Here is a 21,758-nt window from a genome sequence, read left to right on the forward strand (position 1 = left end):
TATTTTCCCTGTGTTCGCGCACATTTCTCTCTTTTTTGTTAAGTCCATCATCTCTTTTTTATTAATGTACATTTTATTGCTTATCAGTTTTTTGAATTGTCGGTTATAAGCTTTCTTCCAGTCGCTTTATTTTTATTCCATTTCTTCACTTTGTCATCAATCTATTATTAGTTTGTTGCACTTTATTTGAACCTTTTTTCCGTTTCTTATTTCTTCTCTAGCTATTGATCTTAAGTTTGTCTCTATAATACAAATATACACATAGGTAACGCAAAAGTGTAAATTGGAAAATTTAAAAAATTTTTACCTACACCTCTGTGGCTTAGTGGTAAGAGATCCTACCTTTGGATTCAGGGACTGTGAGTTCGAAAAAATCTCTTCTGGGCAGGAAATTTTTTATTTATTACAAATAAATAAATGAAAATAGTTTCTATCCTTGGGGGATCCGTACTGACCGGAGAGACCGCCGACGTTCGGATACAATTGGCATCTCTTTGTAAATACAATGCAGCCGACTTTTCAAAGTAACAAGACATTTACTCAACACACATATTAGGTATCTGATTGCAAAATGAACTGTACCGTGCTTATGGCCATTGGTTGTCGAGGCATTAAGCTAAATAACAAAATTGTAGTAATTTTGAGTGGTTTTACTATTATGAATTTTTCTCTATTTTGGTGTTAGATATGTTTTTTAAAACGCTTTTTTATTTTGAATGTCAAAATGTCACATATATTGTAATATCATTAATAGATAACACTTAAATATTATTTAGGATTAAAAATAAAAACAGACCCCTGCAGAATACACATAAAAATAATTATCTATTTCATTACTTTCACGTAATCACCGAATAAAACTTTGCCAAACATTATCAACAATTGAGAAAGCGTATTTACTTTAAAAATATTTTTATCTCAACTTCTTAAAGCGTATATTGTGACCTATAACCCCTACTGTTTTCTTATAATCCAAGTAGTCTTGTAAGTGATTTATTTCAATTACTATTAACAAGACATTAAGTTGGAGGATGTATAAAATCGTAGTCCGTGGCGATATTTTCCCCAAATGGAATAGTTTAAAAAATTTAAGGTATATTAGTGCTGGACCTCCTCGGCCAGAAGGGCCGTTGTTTCCCAGGAACGATGATTTTCCCGCCAGACATATCGGGCCCAGGGAGAGTGATGTCAGTACTATGCTGGATACGTTGGGATTCAAGGTAATCATGTTCAATCAACCAAAAAGCACCTTAGAATATTTTTAAAAAGTCCACTTAAAATATTTTTATATAAAATATTTTTTATTATCTAACATAAAAGTTGACTAATAAGTATTCTTTATTATATATTAGTCAAGAAGTTAAAAAAGTATTAAGTAACTTTTTCGTACTTTAATAAATTATTTTTCGTTTTACAATAGATTTATTCTATGGATATATTTTTTTAATAATATAACTTTATGTCTTATTATCTGAAAAATTCAATTTTATTATAGTTTTCTCTGCCTTTGCTCGTTCAATATTTTCCATTTATCACCGTTGTTCTATTCCTCATCTCACATAACTCGTTTTAACATTTTTCGTCTACTTTGTTTCTTATGTTATTCTGTCCATTTGTACGTTAATTTTCTTTTTCTTTTGTTAATATTATTTTTGGCAATGATCTCTGACTTAAATTCTGCCTTTTTTATTATTAGTGTAGGAAACAGAGGTTAAACCTCTCAAAATGGACACAAGTCCGGTTTTATTTTTTTTCTGGTATATCAAGGGGTGCTTATTATGAGACTAACTTTTTCTTAAACAATCTCGCCATGGAACCCCCCTTTTCATCCCTTTAAAGGGGGTAATTTGTGGTTTTTGCGAAACGTAGCCCTTCTTGTACGTTTTGCAAAAAATTTATTTAATAGTAAAATGAAGAGGACTATAATTCCTACTATTTTTTTCCGACAGCATATGTCTATCACCCACCGTTTAGTGGGGGTGGCTCCCCAAAGTTGACAAATTTTTAAAAAAGATGTTTTTAAAAAACAATTATTTTTCTCTAACTGTAAGGGAAATTAAGAAAAAACCCTGCGACAATTATTCACAAATAAGTGGCTGATTTTTTGGTATAGGCTTCATTTAAGGGTAACTGCAAATTTTGTAATTACAGGGTGTTACATTTTAAAAAACCCCTTTTTATACCATCTGAACCGCCTATGCTAGAGTAAAAAAACTTTCAGCGATTATCCATATACTGGTGTTATTTACAAATTTGTATAATATACCCCCATATTTTCCCCGGAACCACCCCAAAAAGAGGAGAATTAATAAAAAAAAAATAATCAAAAATTGATTTTGGGTCATCACTGTGGCTTTAGGGTGCAAAGAAAATAAAATATGCATGGGTCATAACGTGTAGCAGACAGTATGTTCTTTTATTTTCCATAAGTACGTTATCAATAAAATGAATAGGTGACGAAAAAAAAAAATAAAAACTGGAGCCCGCCAAAGCATTTCTGTGGTTTACGGCGCCACTGTGCCGTAACGGTTGCTTATACAAAAAAAATGCAGAGGACCTTATTTGTAGAGAAAATATTGGTCTTTAATTCTGTATAAGTTTTGTTTTAAAAAAATGCATAGGTAACGAGAAAATAGTAAAAACATGCTCTCCAAGGGATAGGGGTAGTTTCTGCAGTATATTTTCAAGGATAGGAGTAGTTTTCGCAGAGATGTTGCAACAATCATATATATTTATGTCCATATGGGTCAAAAAGCAAAAAAAAAATTTTTTTTCAACCCCCCCTTTATTTTTTTTTGCTACAGGGTTTGCATCAAGAAATCGCTTTTTGTGTCCATGCATGGGTAATAAAAACGTGCACAAAATGATATATGAAGCACTTTAATAAAGGGCATGGTGTGTGAAGGATTCTAAGAAAATCACTTTCTTTATTAATTCTCCCTTTTTTGGGGTGGTTCCGAAAAAAAAATGGGGATACATTATAGAAATTTGTAAATGACACCAGTACGTGGATAATCTCTAAAAATTTTTTTACTCTAGCATAGGCGGTTCAGATGGTATAAATGGTTTTTTTTTAAATGTAACACCCTGCAAATAAAAATTTTCAATTGCCCTTAAATGAAACTTATACCAAAAAATCAGCCACTTATTTGTGATTAATTTCCGCAGGGTTTCTTCTTAATGTTCATTACAGTTAGGGAAAAATAATTTTTTTAAAACATTTTTTTTAATCTGTCAACGTTGGGGCGCCACCCCCGCTAAACGGTGGGTGATAGACATATGCTGTCGGGAAATAAATAGTAGGAAATATAGTCCTCTTCATTTTACTATTACATACATTTTTGCAAAACGTACAGGAAGGACTATGTTTTGCAAAAACCACAAATTACCCTCTTTAAAGGGATGAAAAGGGGGGTTCCGTGGCGAAATTTTTTAAGAAAACGTTAGTCTCATAATAAGCACCCCTTGATATATCATAAAAAAAATAAATCCGGACTTGTGTCTATTTTTCCTACACTATATTGTCTTTTACTATATTTATGTATTGTTTAGTTTCCTCCAAAGTATAACATAATACATATATTTGATGCTTATGGTTTACATATCTGAGATTTCTGAGTATCATCTATTTAGATGAGGTTTATTTGTCTAAATGTTCTCCTTGTTTTTCCTATCCTTTCTGCTGTTGTTTAGTCCTAATTCCTTGAGCCCTTGTTAGGGCGTGTGCACTCTAAATATTGTTAGCTTGTTGTCTACATTAGATTAGATCCTTTGTCAAATGAAGGGATTTTCCCGCCAGAAGCGATTTTCCCTCTTGTACCTTTCCTTCTAATACCGACAGTTTCATGGTCCCCGTTCTTCTGGCTATGTGGCAGAAGTAAATTTGGTTTGCTCGGTTTACTTTTTTTAATAGCCTGTTTTTTATATGGCGCTCTTCCAGAATTGACATGTTAGTTGGGTGTTTTGTCGAGAACAAACGTATAATTCTTCTGTTTTCCTTCCTTCCTTTCTAGATCTTACTTCTATCGATTTTTTGAGAGTCCATGTTTCAGTTGCGTATGTAGCAATGGAAAAACCAATCGCCATCGTTGGTTCCACTCAAGAGAGGTACCTCCAGCCAGGAATAATTTAAACGATCGAGAACATCTACCAGAACAACACACTAAAAGTAAAAGTAGAAGATTGACCACCTAATTGAAGCTGTCAATGGGATATTGCTAACGTTAATTTCTAATACTGCATTTCTCAGTAGGTATACCTACTTTTGTTTCTTGTATGATATAGTATTGCCATGTATCTCCTGTTTGTTATCTGAGCTTCTAACTCTGCAATTTTATTCACAATGTTTCTTATATATTTGTAAAAAGTTATGAAACGGGCCGTCGTTAGTCTTCTTCTTCTTAATGGGCCGTGCATTTCTACATAGGCGCCAACCGTACATTGTCTTGTCAGGTGAGATGTTAGATAGTCAGGATTAAATCATTCTATTTTTAGCAGCATTGCGAAGCATTTCATAGCTGTGGATTCCTGTTCATTGGCGAATATTACGCATCTATGACATCTTTTTACGTCCCAAAACTCTCTTGCCCTCTATATTTCCTTTGAGTATCAGTTGCTGAATCGTCGTGTATCGTTCTCCTCGTAATATGTGCCCCAAGTAGGCAGCCTTCTTACTTTTTACATAATTAAAAAGTTGGAAGCCAGCTCTTCTTAAAACTTCTTTATTTCCGACTTTGTCCGTCCATGATATTCTAAGCATAAGACGCAGGCACCACATTTCAAAGACTTCAAGTTTGTCATTGGAGATGGCCTTTAACTTCCATTCCATACAAGAGAACAGGTCAAACCTAACATTTTAGCGGAGGTTGAGATCCGATCAATCTTGCTATCAAACCGACTTGCGATCAGTCACTAGTTTACGAAGTCTCAAAAAAGCATTTCTGGCTTGTTCTAGTCTACTCTTTATTTCAGTCTTAGGGTCCCAATCCTCGTTTAGCAGACAACCCAAGTATTTAAATTGCCTGACTTTTTCGATTTCTTCTCCAGGGACATATATCTTTGCGTTGGGGTAATTTTATTTCGACTTATAAGCATTGTTTGTGTCTTCTTGATATTTTTTTTTCAAACCACGAGCTTCACTTGCAAGAGTTAGATCGTTTAAAAGACATTGAAGATCCTCAATGTTATCTGCCACTATCGCTGTGTCATCGGCATACCTGAAGTTATTAATAAATATGCCGTTAACTATAATACCCTAATTAGAGTCTGCCACGGCTTCTGCGAAGACCTTTTCGACGTATAAATTAATCAACATTGGAGACAGTTTACAGTGTACAACCCTGCCTTACTCCTTTTTGAGAAATCTTCTCTTTCGTTGAAATTTTGAAGACGTACTGTTGGTGTGAGGTTCCAATACAGATTGGCGATAATTCTTATGTCCTTTGCATCCAATCCGAACCCTTGAAGGTAGCTATCTAGTATCTAGTCGTTAGTCTAATTAACATAAATTTTGCAGAAGCTGTAGTTTCGGCTATTATATTAATATTTTTCTTTCAGAGTTTAAATGAATTGACCGACAAAGCTGTTCCTAAAAAAATCAGACTGGATGGAAGATTAGATATTGAACCTCCGATTAGTAAGTCTATTCATATATGTAATTCCAAATTTTAAAAATAAGTTTGTATCTTATTAAAGGACCCCACAGAAACCTTATGGGAAATGGCTCTCTGTCAAATGCTCTGAAACTTTGGGTTCTGGTAGTCCTTGATGTGTAGAACAAAAGACTCAATGGGCGCGTAGCTCCAAAAAATATCATGGTTTTAAGATATAAGCCTCTGAAGTTATAGGTACAGTGAGGACGTTTGAGTTAAATTAAATTCATTTTCTCGAGAATGGGCGACTCTGGAGATAAATTACAAATCAGGTCGATTTTTATTTTTAAATTATAATTTTTTGGCATATATATCATACTAGTGACGTCATCCATCTGGGCGTGATGACGCAATCGATGATTTTTTTTAATAAGAATAGGGGTCGTGTAATAGCTCATTTGAAAGGTTATTCAATTCTCTATTCACTAATATAAACATTAAACTATTTATTTATACAGGGTGCCCAAATTTTTTAATTAAATTAATTGGAACAAAAAAAAGAATGTATATAATTTATTTAATTTGGAATACATTTTACTGCTGTCAGAAAACAGAAAAAAAATGTTAAATTGAAACATAAGCATTGCTTTTCGCTTAAATTAAATGTTCAAACTGCTAAGAGGTATGTGGGTAGCAGCTTTAATATTGAATTTAAGCGAAAAACAATATTTATTTATCAAATAAACATTTTTTCCTGTTTTCGGACAACAGTAAAATATATTTCGAATTAATAAATTACATGCATTCTTCTTTTTGTATCAATTAATTTAATTCGAAAAAAATTTTTGTACACCCTGTATAAATAATTATGTTAATGTTTATATTCCTGAATAGATAATTGAATAATCTTTCAAATGAGCAAATCACACGACCCCTATTCTGATTTAAAAAAATCATCGGCTACGTCATCATGTCCAGATGGATGACGTTACTAGTATGATTAGTGTGACCAACTCCAATTAAGTCGAATCCGGGACAAGGATGAAAAAAATACCTGAAATCCGGGACTTTTCAATGAAAATCGGGCCATTTTATTTCAAAAGACGATTATTCCGATGGATGAGTTGCCGGAATTTAATTAAAAATGAATATAATAAAACGAACGGTAATTTTATTGTTGTAACGAAAATGTGTTTCGTTTAGGTCTCTCGGAGAGGGTCGAGTCGGTGTGTGTGTGTGTGAATCGTTCACATGCTGTGTAGTGACTGAAGAAAAAAAACCACAAACGATAATAATGTTTGTGTTCCTTTTCCCCTGACCAGATGAGCAAATAAATCACTAGGTCTGGCGTCTACTTTTGCAGTTTTAAGAAAAACAATTTCGAATACATTAAGTGAGTTGTTGACACAATAATTGTCTTATAAAGTACTTAATTAATGAGGGTGCAGCTTGTTGCACCGCACAGACGATAAACAGATGTGACAGCGTAAAGCCATGTCTCTTAACATTTGTATTTGAATGTGCATTTCGAATGACTAACGTTGTTTCGTTTTTGAGAAAAAATATTAAAATTAAAATTAGCAAAAATAGTAATTAAAGCGTATCGCTATATGATAATTAAAATACAAAAACGAAAAGAAGTCCACCGTCCAGCGATATAAAATGCATGCGTTTTTAGAATTAAACTCTAGAGGAAATTGTCGACTTTTTTTCGTCCTACCAATTCAATTTGATGTGAATTAGAAGAATAACGTACTTATTCAAAATTTCAAAATATAATTTTACCAAAACGTTGAAAATTCGGATGGCCCGGAAGCCTTGTCCGGGACTCCGGGACACGACTTCGTAATTCGGGCCATGTCCCGGATTTTCCGGGCTAGTTGGTCACACTAAGTATGATATATATGCCAAAAATTATAATTTAAAAAGAAAAATCGATCTGCTTCCTAATTTATCTCTAGAGTCGCCCATTTTCGAGAAAATGAATTTATTCCAACTCAAACATCCTCACTGTACCTATAACTTCAGAGGCTTATGTCTAAAAACCATGATTTTTTGGAGCTATGCGCCCATTGAGTCTTTTGTTCTACACATCAAGGACTACCAGAACCCAAAGTTTCAGAGCATTTGACAGAGAGCCATTTCCCATAAGGTTTCTGCGGGGTCCTTTAATAGATACCAATATAAAAGACCTATAATTAGTAATATTATTCGTTTCACTAATTGATGCTATGATGACTTTACTCGAGAGTATAGTTGGTTTTCTGTTGCCTTTTCATAGGAGTAGTGTTTTTTGCAAAGAAACTGTAAAACTGTTCCTAAGAATTCTTCTTCATCTTAACACAGTAATGAAAATGCTGTTTCCCATTTCCTGTTTTTTCCATATACTCCCTAATCCCGAATTTTTTGAAATTATCAGTAGTAATTGCACAAGAGCTCTAAAATTCTATATCAATTTTAGAGATCGAGTGCAATTTGTTGCGATTCTTTCATGAATAAAACTGTTCAAAACCAAAATTTTATTGTAATTTATTTATGTAAATACAAATTAGTACAATTAAACACACAGTTCCTTACTGATAATCAAATAGGTATTGTGATAATTACTTTCTTTTCTTTGCTTTAGGAAGAACTTAAAAAAGTTGTGACTGGCTGAATGGCAAAAGCCTGTGCCAAAAAAAAACACACAGTTGTTATACATATTTAACGGTTGAAAGTCAATAATTTTTATAATTTTTAAAACATTATTGCCATTAATGTCACTGAATGTATTTTTTCGTAGCAACGAAGGGCATCTGACATAATATACTTGACGACGGGAAATTATCAAAAATTATCGGGTATAATATCACAAGAGAGTGAGAATAAATTGAAAATAATGCGACAGTTTTTCGAAAATTTGTTGTCTGGCAATAGACACGAGAGCCCGCAGGGCTCGAGTGGCTATTGCCCAATGACAACAAAATTTGAGTAAAAGTGAAGCATTATTTTCTTATTTATTCTTACTCTCGTGTGATATTCGTAAGATTATTTTTTAATACATATGTTATGGATATTTTCTTAAATGTGACAGTTGTCAAAACTAGGAAACTGGTTGCCATTAAGAGGATCGGTACGTATTTTCGGCTGCAATGCTATTCAAATGGGGATGCATTTTTTTCGAATCCTGAGAAAACTAATAAGTATTTTTGAAAAATGTAAACGCAGAATGAAAGATCACGTTAATAACGAAGGCCGAAAGTCCCTGAGAACTTCTATAATGTTTATTTTAATAAGTTACAGGGGTGAAAAACTAAGAGAAAATTTAGTGTGATTTTTAATTTCAAATATATTATTCAAAATAAACTTTTTATTTATTCTAAGGGACTTTCGGCCCTCGGTAATAATTTAGTCTTTCATTCTGCGTTTAAATTTTTCAAAAATATTTATTGGTTTTTTCAGGATTCGAAAAAAATAAACACAATGCCGTGGTAATACAACGCACTCAGCCGAATATAATATTGTCAGCATTCAGTCAGACACTGACAATCAGTGACAATTTTAAATATTTGACATTGCATCGGGAATATGTTGAGTTATTGATTAAATATTATTGATATATAATGTATTTGATAAATAATTGATTTAAGACGTGAACTTAATAAAAAGTTATTTTCCGCAAATCGCCAGGAAATTTTGACATTCCTGTCAAAATTTCTTGAAGAAAAAGTCAGGACTTCCTTACTGTAAGGAAATGTCATTTCCTTACTGTAAGGAAATGTCATTTCCTTACTGTAAGGAAATGATATTTCCGTACAGTTGTTAGTGTTCTACATAAATGATAGAAAACATTGTCAAGTTTGACAATTCAACCTCAATACGTTTCCATAGTAACCCAAGTAATTTTATTAGGAATTTCAAAGCACCATTTATTTGGGAATAAAATTATCGTGTTTTTTTTAAATCAATCAATATCTGTCGAATTTTAAACGATTTGCGGAAAAATAGTATGTTTACCTCGTAGGAAAAGCCACATTCCTGGACTCTGTGTTGCTAAGTCTCGGCTTGCGCCTCGACTTAGCAATCTTCACAGTCGTCCAGGAATGTTAAGCTTTTCCTACCCGGTAAACAATGTACTAATATTGTGTATTATTTGTGGAAGATCCAAGCAGAGAATACATCAGGATAATATATTCTGTGATCCAAGTATTTTGTTGTTAAAGATGTTCAAAATTGTAAGCGTTCCATAACAATATATTATTAAAAAATCACTTTAACACTTTTTCTATTTTTTCGATTGAGTATTAGTCTTTGTTGTACAAATAAATTATTACAATCACTGAATACATAGTAAGTGAGAAAATTATCACATTTATTAACTGAATTAATAATTTGCAATTATAAAAATAACAGTTATCCAAGAACATTCAAAATCCATCTCTTTAAATTAATGATGACATTTTCAAGTAAAATGACATTTTAGTAATGTTTACATGTCCATACCAGTGTGAATTTTACTACACGTAATTTGCCGTGTAAAGACAGAAAAAGTAGGGATACACGTAAAATATTTGCGAATTATACCCATAGCCTTAAACAGAAACAATCGGAAAAACTTAAAAAATTCTATCGGTAATTTTCTACAGTAGATAATTCTCAGTATAATTTTAATCTGATTGGACAGAATTAAACACGTGATCAAATATCTTACTATACGATTGGAAGTTAAAATCATCAAAAAATAATCAGTTTAATTTAGATTTCTGTAGCTTTCTATTGGTCACAATCTCATATGAATGAAATAATCATTGGAATTTTGCTATGTGAATAGGCAGGTAGTGAGGTGCAAATTTTAGACCTCCCCTTGTCTTCGTTAATTAATCATTCGCTTGGTTTGCAAGTAATAGAAACCACAAAGGCGTAACCAGAAATTTTTTCCGGAAATCAAACTTCGAATTGTTTTTTCAAAATTTATTCGATACGCTCTCGCTCTCAAGTTTAAATATGAGAAAAAACTTAACCACCTTGAAATTTATTTTTATAAGCTGATATTTTTGTTCCTCAATTTTATGTTTTAATTATTTATCTATTTGTTGATCTTATCATCATCACCAATGGTGTTACAACTCTTCGTGAGTCTTTGCCGCGTTTACTATTGCTTTCCATATTTGTAGTGTGCCACCATTTCCCATTGTCTCACTTCCATTTTCTCTAGATATTCTCTGACAGTATCTTTTCCCCTTGTTCTAGGCCGTCCTACAGACCTTCACCCATCTGGTCTTTCCCAAAAGACATTGCGTATAATGTTGATCTTATGCTTTTATTAAATTCAGATTGCCACCTTGAAAATGAACTTCATTAATTTTAGTACATAAATCTGTAAAATAATTGTCACTGTCTGATTACCATATTATACATGGTTTTGGTATAATACTATGCGTTTAGTAAAAAGATCATATAAGCAATTTTATTTTGTAAATTTACGCTAACTGTATCTTTTTATGCAAATAGCAACTAGTTCATTTAAGATAAGCAAAAGATGTTATATTAGTTGTATTATTAATGTCTGTGAAAGGTCATGGTGATAACACTATTTTGATTTGTTCACAGGGGGTCTTAATGAATAACAACCTATTTTTAAATGCACGGGAAAAGATTAAGCACTTATCGTAATTTGTTGAATGACGAAAATGTGGATTAATAAACTATAGTTTATTACGAGTTATGTTAAATGTAGAAAACGTATCAAAATTGCTTAACAAATTGAGCTCAATAAAATATAAATTAAAAGAGCTATAGAAATATACTTATATAACAATATCTGATGGTCTGATCAGTAATCCCCTTAGCCGATTAGGGCGCTGGCTGCGATAAAAAAAAATAAAATACACAAGGATAGAATTTTCCTGTAGCTTGCTGTATATATACCATCAATCACAAAAAATTTAAAGAAAAATCCTTTATAAAAGGTATCAAATTTATTAAAATCCCTTTAAGGTCTTTCACAGAACGATTTCGACATTTAAAATATCACCATCAGTGTTTAGAACCTAAAAGGAAGTATAACCGTTTTCGTGAATACAAAAGTTAATATTTAAAATTTTAACCAAGGTTAAAGCAAAGTTGGTTATACTAACTGGTTGCTCACAAGCGGAGCCACCAAAAAAATACCTGAGTATGAACCCTTTAAATGGTATAAAAATTTGTTATATTAGCATATATGCTAATTTTAGAACTTTAAGCAGCTATGCTAGCATTCTAGCATACTAGCATTCATCAAGAAATACTTCAAATTGCCTAGGGGATAAGCCTCCTGATCTCTCAATCATGCCATCCAGGCCTGCTAGCAATCATAGCTTACCGACGCACGGATAGACAGATGGAGTGATACTTTTCACTAGCTGTGGAGAGCAGTACCATCCTCGATATCCTCCAAGGCTCAGGAAAGATCTGTGCTTACAGCAGTGCTTCAGAAGCCACGCAAGCTTAGCCCGTTCTAGACCCTTCACCGACTCAGCTGATATCTAATTCAGTCCTGCGGCCTGCGCGTTTTGAGTGAATTGATTGAAGTTAACTCATTGAAGATTAGCCTTCAAGTTTACAGGAATCTCGTTATTCTTCAATATATGTTCTAATTATCCAAAGCTGCCACGATAGCTAGATACGTACAGTAATCTCAGCATTTTTGATTTTTTGCCTATTTTTGTTTTACGCTACGTAAATAAGATAGAATTATGGGAAGAATTGTCTTCCAATGTGTGATAAAATACGATATGGGTTTTAATTTAAAAAATGTATTTTCAAAATGTCTTCCGATATGGAAGCTGAAACATCAGACAAGTATATTTTATACTTTTTGTTTTTTCCCGATGATACATACGCTCAATAAATCTTAATAAAATGACGTAACTACATAAAAATAATATTTATTCACAATCTGTTTTTGCAGGTGAATACGAACTTATCAAAAGAATCGCCACAATTGCCGAAAAAAATCAGATATGGCGCTCCTACATAGGTATGGGATATCACAATTGCTGTGTACCACACACAATAATGAGAAATATATTTGAAAATCCAGGATGGACTACCCAATACACTCCTTATCAACCAGAAGTAAGTGAATAATGTATATATACTAAGGATTTCCACTCCACTGTATTCCTTCACTCCACCGTTCTCTCAAGTAATTTTTATTTTGCCAGTTCCCTTCCTGCATATTTCTTCTTTCCATTACTCCGTCCACTTTATCTCTGAAAGATATTTGGGGTCTGCCTCTTTTCCTTCTTCCTATCGGACTCCACTGTTATTCTGTTTATCCAACGTTTTTGGTTTGATCTTCTGACATGTCAATACCAGGTTAATTCTTACTCCTCTATCTCTTCTTGTTTATTCTATTTTTATTCTATCTCTTCTTGTTCTATTTTCCATTCTATGTATTCTTGTAATTCTATTTTTATTCTATCTCTTCTTGTTACTCTTCAGCTTCTCCTTATGAACTCCACCTCTGTTGCTCTTATTTTGTTTATGATTTTCTTAAGCGTTTATTATCAAATTTTCACATCCATAAGTGAAGGTTCTTCTTGTCATGGTGCTATTATATTCTTCTTTTTGTTTTTATGCTGATGTTCTTATCCCACAATACCGGGTTCAATACATTTTCGTATGCAGTCTCTTGTTTGTCCTAGTCTATTTTTTATATCTTTTTCCGTTGTTCCTTTGTTTGATATTCTTCTTCTTCTTCTTCAGTCTTCAGTAATCCAACTTTGGACATAGGCCTCCCCCAATTCAATCCAGTGTTGTCTATTTTGCGCCACCTGTTTCCAGTTGTGTCCTCAAAACTTCTTTATGTCATCGGCCCATCTCATTTGTGGCCTTCCTCTACTTCTTCTTCCTAACCACGGTCTCCATTGTTGTATTTCGTGATTCCATCTTTTATCCTTCAGTCGGGAATTGTGTCCTGCGAAGCTCCATTTTAATTTGACAGCATGTTCTCCTGCGTCCTTTACTTTGGTTTTGCTTCTAATCCATGTATTTGTTTTTTTGTCTATGAGCCTCACCCCGAGCATTGATATTTCCATCGCTCTCTGTGCCTTTACTATTTTATCCATATTGGCCTTGGTGAGTGTAAACGTCTGTGAACCATACGTAAGTATAGGGAGGATACACTGATCATAAACTCTGGTTCTCAAATATTGTTCTATTTTAGTGTTTTTCAAGATCCAACTCAGTTTTCCAAATCCTGCCCACGCTAACCTTATTCTTCTAGTAATTTCGGCAGTTTGATTTTCTTTATTAACTTTCATTATCTGTCCCAGGTAGATATATTCGCTTACTGTTTCTAAATCTATGTCATTCAACGTTATTTTTGTAATGTTCGGTGTATTCGTCATTACTTTTGTTTTTCCAAGTTAAGACCTACTTTTTCCGAAGCTTGAAATAGTTGCGTCATCATGGTCTGTAATTCTTCGAAACTTGTAGCGAATATTACAATGTCGTCAGCATATCTTAAATGACTCAGTTTTCTTCCATTAACATTTATTCCTTTATCTGCCCAGTTAATGTCTTTGAACACGTCTTCAAGTCCCAGTGTGAACAGCTTTGGTGAAATAACGTCTCCCTGGCGAACTCCTCTGTTCATTGGTATAGCTTTGGTTTTCTCATCTATTTGTATTTTCATTGTAGCTTTCTTATAAATATTATGTATGAGCATTCTGTATCGAGAATCTATCCTGCAGTTGTTCATAGCTCTCTCTATTACCCAAAGTTCTATGGAGTCGAATGCCATTTCATAATCAACGAAGCCAATGTATAAATTCAAGTGATATTCATTGGCTTTCTCTATTAGCGTTCTGACTGTAAGAAGATGTTCCGCTGTACTGTAACCCTTTCGGAATCCTGCCTGCTCTACCGGTTGATAGCTATCAAGCTTCGACGATAGCCTATTAGTTATTACTCCCATAAACAGTTTGTACATTTGGGACAACAGGGAAATTGGCCTATAGTTCTTCAGATCACCCCTGTCTCCTTTTTTGAAGAGAATTATTGTCAAGCTTTCTTTCCAATCATCTGGGACTTCTCCTTTGTGAAGGCATTCGCTGAAAAGATTTTTCAATTTTTCGAGAATAATTTCACTCCCCTCCTTTAACATTTCGGCAAGTATTCCATCTGGGCCCGGAGCCTTATTGTTCTTTAGTTGTGCCATAGCTTGTATTATTTCGAAGGATTCTATATTAGGGAGTACTTCTGAGTTCACATTTATTATCTTTTTCTTAAGATTTTCCTTTGCTGTGTTATCTAGGTCTTTGTTTGAGGAATATAAATCACTGTAAAATGTTTGTATAACTTTTAGGATTTTGTTCCTTTCTCTTGTTTCTTTTCCATCTTTATCTTTTAATGAGATTATTAGAGGCTTTATTATGTTTGGTCTTAAGCATTTTAGGTCTCGATTCTTTTCTATAATTTTTTCTACCTTGTTTTCATTGCAGATCCTTAAGTCTTCCTTTACTCCCTTCTTTATTTGTTTAATCAATTCTTTGAAACCGTTGGTGTTTCGCTTTCCTTTACTTAGAAATAGGCGTCTCTTTTTCATCAACCGTTTTGTTCCAATGCTTATTTTGTCTTCTTTACTTTTCGTTTTCTTTGCACACAGTCAGGCCTGCTTTCAAGAGCTTTCGTTGCATTTCTTTATTAATTGTGTTCATGTCGGTATTTTCTTGTTGATAATATCCTACAAATTCTTCTCTTAAGACTTCTCTGTACTCATCTCTCTTCTGTCGGATTTTAGTTTGATCTATCTGATTATAATTATGTGGCCTGTTTCTATGGGTTTTGGTCTGTTTAAAAACAATCCTTGCTCTTAAAAGACGATGATCGCTCTTCTTCTTCTTCTTCTTCAGGTGCCGTCCTCGTTCCGAAGTTTGGCTATCATCAAGGCTATGCGTATTTTTGATACCGTAGATCTAAATAATTGGCAGCTGCTGCACTTGTACCAATCTCTTAAATTCTTCAACCATGAATGTTTTCTTCTGCCAATGGATCTTTTACCTATTATTTTTCCCTGAATAATTAATTGTAGTAGCTGGTACTTTTGTCCCCTCATTATATGTCCCAAGTATTGCAGTTTGCGCTTTTTAATAGTAAGCGCAAGTTCTCTTTCTTTCTGCATCCTTCGCAACACTTCCATGTTTGTCACTCTCTCTGTCCACGATATTCTCAGTATCCTGCGGTACATCCACATCTCGAATGCTTCTATTTTCCTTGTATCGATCTTTTTCAGTGTCCAAGCTTCCATTCCATAGAAAAGAACTGACAGCACGTAACATCTCATCAGGCGAATTTTAAGATTTAAACTTAGCTCTCTTCCGCATAAAACTGTTTTCATTTTGGTAAAAGTAGCTCTAGCTTTTTCTATTCTGATCTTGATTTCTTCAGAGTTGTCGTTGTTTTCATTAATCACAGTTCCCAGGTAATTATATTTTCTAACACGCTCAATTCTTTGATCATGTACGGTTATGTCAGAAAAATTTTGTGGAGATTTCGACACCATCATTATTTTTGTTTTTTTGATGTTAAGTGATAAACCGAACTTTTCGCTGCACTTTACTATTCTGTTTATCAGTGTTTGGAGATCTTCCGGGGTTTCTGCTATTAATACTGTGTCATCAGCGTATCTCAAATTGTTTATTAAAGTGCCATTTATTTTAACTCCTATATCTTGGTCAGCAAGGGCTCTGTTTATAATATCTTCTGAATATAAGTTAAACAAGGTTGGTGAAAGTATGCATCCCTGCCTTACGCCTTTTTTGACCTCGAGATCCTCGGTTGTTTCCCGTTCTACTCTAATATTCGCCTTCTGGTTATAGTAAATATTGAAAATAATTCTGAGGTCCCTTTTATCCAAGTTTTTCTCTACCAACAGTCTCATCAGGTGTTCGTGGCGAACTTTATCGAACGCCTTGTTGTAGTCAATAAAGCACATGTATATATCCTGGTTAACATCCAGGCATCTTTGGCACATGATATTAAGTGCAAATAGTGCTTCCCTTGTTCCAAGCCCGTTTCGAAACCCGAACTGAGTATCACTGATGTCAGCGTCTAGTTTTTTGTGAATTCTTGTATGTATCACTTTAAGAAATACTTTTAGTGTGTGTCCCATTAAGCTTATTGTGCGATGGTCGGTGCACATTTTTGCGTTTGTTTTCTTTGGAATAGTCACAAAAGTTGACAGAAGCCATTCCTTAGGTATTTCTCCCGTTTTATAAATGCAGTTAAAGAGGTCAACCAAAACATTTACTGTTTCATCTTCCACAAGCTTAAGAAGTTCCGATGGAAGTCCATCTGGACCCGGTGATTTGCCATTTTTTATTGTTTTTATAGCATATAATATTTCTTCTTTAGAGATTTTTGGTCCTTCCTCACCTTGTATGTTACCAATATCATGATCCTCTCTTTCATCGGCAAAGAGTTCTTCTATATAATTCTTCCAGGTCGTAAGCTTTTCTTGTAGGTCAGTTATTATTTGTCCACTTGCGTTGTATAGCAGATTGGGATGCTTCCTTTTTTGTATACCTGCCAATTCTTTTACCTTTTTATGTAGGTTAAACGTATCATGTTTTAATTGCAGTTCTTCAATTTCTTCACATTTACTTTTGTAAAAGTTTTCTTTCGCTGACCTTATTTCATCTCTAATTTGCTTGTGTATCTCGTTGTATTTTTGTTTGTATTTTCCCTTAAACTGTCTTCGTTCCTCCATGAGACTTAAAATTTTCTCTGTCATCCATTCTTGTCTTTTTGTCGTATTTCCTCTGATCGCTGCCAGTTGTGAATTGCTTGAGAGCAGTGCAGCTTCAAAAATGGCTTTGCTCCCACATAAGAAGTAATCGATCTCGTTTTTTATCTTTTTATCGGGAGATATCCACGTCCATTTTCGGTTTGCTTGTTTTTTGAAATATGTGTTCATGGCATATAAATTTTGTTGTTCTGATATTATGATGTTGTTTGATATTATGAAACCTAAATACTTGTACTTGTCTGTTCCTTTGGCTTGTTTACCTTCGTCTATTTCCAGCTGATTTATTTCTGTATCCTCCGTTGTTAGGTATTCAGTTTTCTTTAGGTTTATTTCCATTTCATTCTTTGTATATTCCTGTTCCAGTTTTCTCATAACAAAGCTGAGGTCATTTTCGTCTTGTGCGATCACTATTTTGGTCGTCAGCAAAACTTTAGGGAATATATACAGGGTGTAACAAAAATACAGGTCATAAATTAAACCACATATTCTGGGACCACAAATAGTTCGAATGAACCTAACTTACCTTAGTACAAGTACAAATATGCACACAAAAGAAGTTACAGCCCTTTGAAGTTACAAAATGAAAATCGATTTTTTTTAATATATCGAAAACCATTAGAGATTTTTTGTTGAAAATGGATACGTGGCATTCTTATGGAAAGAACATGTTAAAGAAAAATTATAGTGAAATTTGAGCACCCCATATAAATTTTATGGGGGTTTTGTTCCCTTAAACCTCCCCAAACTTTTGTGCCCGTTCCAAATAAATTATTATTGTGGTGCCATTAGTTAAATTCAATATTTTTAAAACTTTTTTGCCTCTTAGTATTTTTTCGATAAGGCAGTTTTTATCGAGTTGCGGCTTCTTTTTTAATATGTTTACATAAAAATTTTATGAGGGTTTTGTTCCTTTAAACCCCCCAAATGTTTGTGTACGTTCCAATTAAACTATTACTGCGGTACCATTAGTTAAACACAGTGTTTTTAAAACTTTTTTGCCTCTTTGTATTTTTTTGATAAAGCATCTTTTATCGAGATGTGGCTTCTTTTTTAATATGGTTCAAAATATACTTAAAAATGTAAATCATAAATAAATTTTCATATTATTACCAAGTCTCCATAATCGTACTTTACCATATACAAATATGTTGTGGATTTGACAAATATTCAAATATCTCGATAAAAACTGACTTTTGGAAAAAGTACTAAGAGACAAAAAAGTTTTTAAAAACTAGTGTTTAACTAATGGCGCTACAATAATAATTAAATTGGAACGTACACAAAAGTTTGGGGGGGGTTTAAAGGAACCAAACCCCCATAAAATTTTTATGGGGTGTCCAAATTTCATTATCATTTTTTCTTAAAATACCACTGGCATAAGAATACCACATGTCCATTTTCAATAAAAAATCTCTAATAGTTGTCGATATATTGGAAAAAATCGATTTTCATTTTGTAACTTCAAAGGGCTGTAACTTTTTTTCCGTGCACATTTGTACTAAGGTAAGTTAGGTTCAATCGAAATATTTTTGGTCCGAGAATATGCGATTAAATTTATGACCTGTATTTTTGTTACACCCTGTATATTCGATTCTTACTGGTATACCCATTCCTTCGCACTTTCTTTTCCATGGTTTCAGAGCTTTTCCAGGAATATTTGAACAGGGTAGGGGATGTGGAGCAGCCCTATAGTAGTCCTTTTGTCGTCTTAAATGGACTGTATATTCAGTTGCCCGTTCTGATAGCTACTTTGTTATTCTTGTAGAGTGCTATTACTGCTTTTATTAATATTCGCCGAACTTCGATGTCTTCTATTGGTTCCCATAGCTTGGTTCTAGCTATCAAGTCATATGCCTTCTTAAGATCTACAAAAGCCAAATGGACGGATCCATTTTTGGCCATTCTTTTTTTATTAGTTGTTCGACCGTGTAAATGTGATCTCATTGATAGTTGAGACAGTTTAGATATTCAACGTTCAGAGTAGCCAACGGAAACAATGACTTCATAGCTATTGCTATTTGATACATTTTTATCTGTAATATCGAACAAAAACTGAATAATTTTTCAAACTTGCTACCAATGTGTTCAATAAATTAACTTCTTTTCGTTTTGCAGATTGCTCAAGGTCGACTTGAAAGTTTACTGAATTATCAAACTATGGTCAGCGAACTAACCGGTCTTGAAGTTGCAAACGCATCCTTGTTAGATGAGGGTACAGCTGCAGCTGAAGCTCTAGCTTTATGTTACAGACAAAACAAGAGAAAGAAGCTTCTTGTTTCCCACTTGTTACACCCTCAAACAATTAGTGTAATTCAAACAAGATGCCAGTCGTTGGGATTGAGTGTTGAAGTAGTTGATGTGTTTGAAGCTGATTTTTCTGGAAGAGATGTGGCTGGTGTTCTCTTTCAATATCCTGATACGGAAGGAAATATTTTAGATTTTGATTCTGTAGCTGATAATGCGCATGCTAACGGTATGTTAGTTTTCACAGTTATCTTGTTATCATGCTATATCGTTGTTTAATGTTTACTGCAGGTACTTTGGTATGTTGTGCAACCGATCTGCTCAGCCTTACACTTCTTCGCCCACCAGCAGAGGTTGGAGTAGATATTGCCGTCGGTACTTCCCAAAGACTAGGAGTACCTCTAGGATATGGTGGTCCGCACGCCGGTTTCTTTGCTTGCAACCAATCTTTAGTTAGATTGATGCCTGGTCGTATGATAGGAGTTACTCGAGATGCCGCTGGAAGGGACGGCTACCGGTTAGCCTTGCAAACCAGGGAACAACATATTAGAAGAGATAAAGCCACGAGTAACATTTGTACAGCTCAAGCACTTTTGGCCAACATGTCTGCTATGTTTGCTGTATATCACGGTCCTCAAGGTCTTAAAGATATTGCTACCAAGATACATAATTTGACTTTGGTAAGTTTATTAAGTTTATAAATCACAACTTAAAATATATTAAATTGATACGAATTTTGAATATGTATATGGTAAAATAGATCAAATGCTCAAAAACTCTGGATATAAATGTAAAATCCACAAGGAAAAGAAAAAGTTTTCCTGTAGTTGGCTGTATACCATGAATCACAAAATTGGAAAGAAATCCTTTGTAGAAGGTATAAAATTTTTTATTAAAAATCCCTTAAAAGGGCTACTTCACAACAAAACGTTTTCGATTTTTATAAAAAATCATCAGTGTTCGATAAACTGGATGCTAGCTGAGCCACAAAAGAAAATATCTGGGTAAAAACCCTTTACATAAAATATAGATGCCTTAAAAGTGCATACTTCAATAAAAAGGCCTGTGATGGTCACATGGCAAACAGGATAATGCCCTAAGGTAAAGTATACAGGTTTCCCAACACGTGGGATCCAAATTGAGTTGATCACATTTCAATGACTTAATGGCAACTTACTTTACTAATGTAAAACGCTTTACAGATCCTACGCTTTAAGAGCAGATGGCCACGATAATTTGTAATACCTACTACTTAAATTTTAAAAGACTAAGACCAAGATATATGAATGCCACAACAAAGAAAACAGTCTGCACTTTTTTCTTCTTCTTCCTCTTTATAAGCATTTTTGCTTGTTCATTGGCGGATTGATACCCGTACTATCTCCTGCGAAGAGTTGAGTACGAAAGCAATAAAGTTGGTCTGAAAATCCATAAAGTTATGACAAAAATAATGGTGGTCGACAGATTCGACACTATTCAACTGACTAACATGTTACAGGAATACCAGATAGTAAACACTATTGTCTATCTCGGGTCTAGTATAACTAACGATGGTAACTGTGAAGCAGAAGTTCGGAGACGTATTGGTATGGCAAAAAATGCGATGAGTCGCCTAACTAAAGTTTGGAAAGACAGATCTATCTCTCAAAATATTAAGATGAGACTGGTGAATGCCCTTGTATTCTCAATATTTCTATACGGAGCAGAGACTTGGACTCTTCTGCGCATACCTTGGACAGCTCATAGGACAAACGTTTCCATTCTAAACCAACTCAACATGAAAAAAATGCTGTCCACAATATGTCTGCAACGAATACTGCAATTCTTTGGTCACGTGGTTCGCAGAGGTGACGACAGTTTGGAGAGATTAATTGTTTCTGGAAACGTTCCGGGGAGAAGTTCAAGAGGACGATCAGCAACTAGATAGCCCGACCAAGTCAAGAATTCAGCTGGAAACTCATTCTGCGAAGCTCTTAGAGCAGCTGAAAATAGAGACCAATGGAGAAACATTGTTAGGAATATTGGAAGAAATCACGATCCTCAGTAATGGGGAAACGACAAGAGAGAGAAAGAGAGCCATGTGAAGTTGGCACCTCTAAATACGATTTTTTCAAAAATTTTTCTTTTTTTTAATTGTCCATCAAATGTCC

General features: G+C 34.0%; 1 protein-coding gene across 1 annotated transcript in view; it reads left to right on the top strand.

Annotated features, from left to right (window-relative positions):
* Positions 1-920: 920 nt before the first annotated feature.
* Positions 921-21,758, top strand: part of LOC114329922 (glycine dehydrogenase (decarboxylating), mitochondrial) — a 28,236-nt gene continuing 7,398 nt past the window's right edge. The window contains exons 1-5 of the mRNA XM_028279201.1: positions 921-1,220; positions 5,557-5,635; positions 12,520-12,686; positions 19,480-19,837; positions 19,900-20,288. Coding sequence (XP_028135002.1) covers positions 1,032-1,220; positions 5,557-5,635; positions 12,520-12,686; positions 19,480-19,837; positions 19,900-20,288 — 1,182 coding nt within the window. The 5' untranslated portion in view covers positions 921-1,031. The remainder of the gene's footprint in view (positions 1,221-5,556; positions 5,636-12,519; positions 12,687-19,479; positions 19,838-19,899; positions 20,289-21,758) is intronic.

The sequence above is a fragment of the Diabrotica virgifera genome, chromosome 2 (genome assembly GCF_917563875.1).
Source record: "Diabrotica virgifera virgifera chromosome 2, PGI_DIABVI_V3a".
Classification (NCBI taxonomy): Eukaryota; Metazoa; Arthropoda; class Insecta; order Coleoptera; family Chrysomelidae; genus Diabrotica; species Diabrotica virgifera.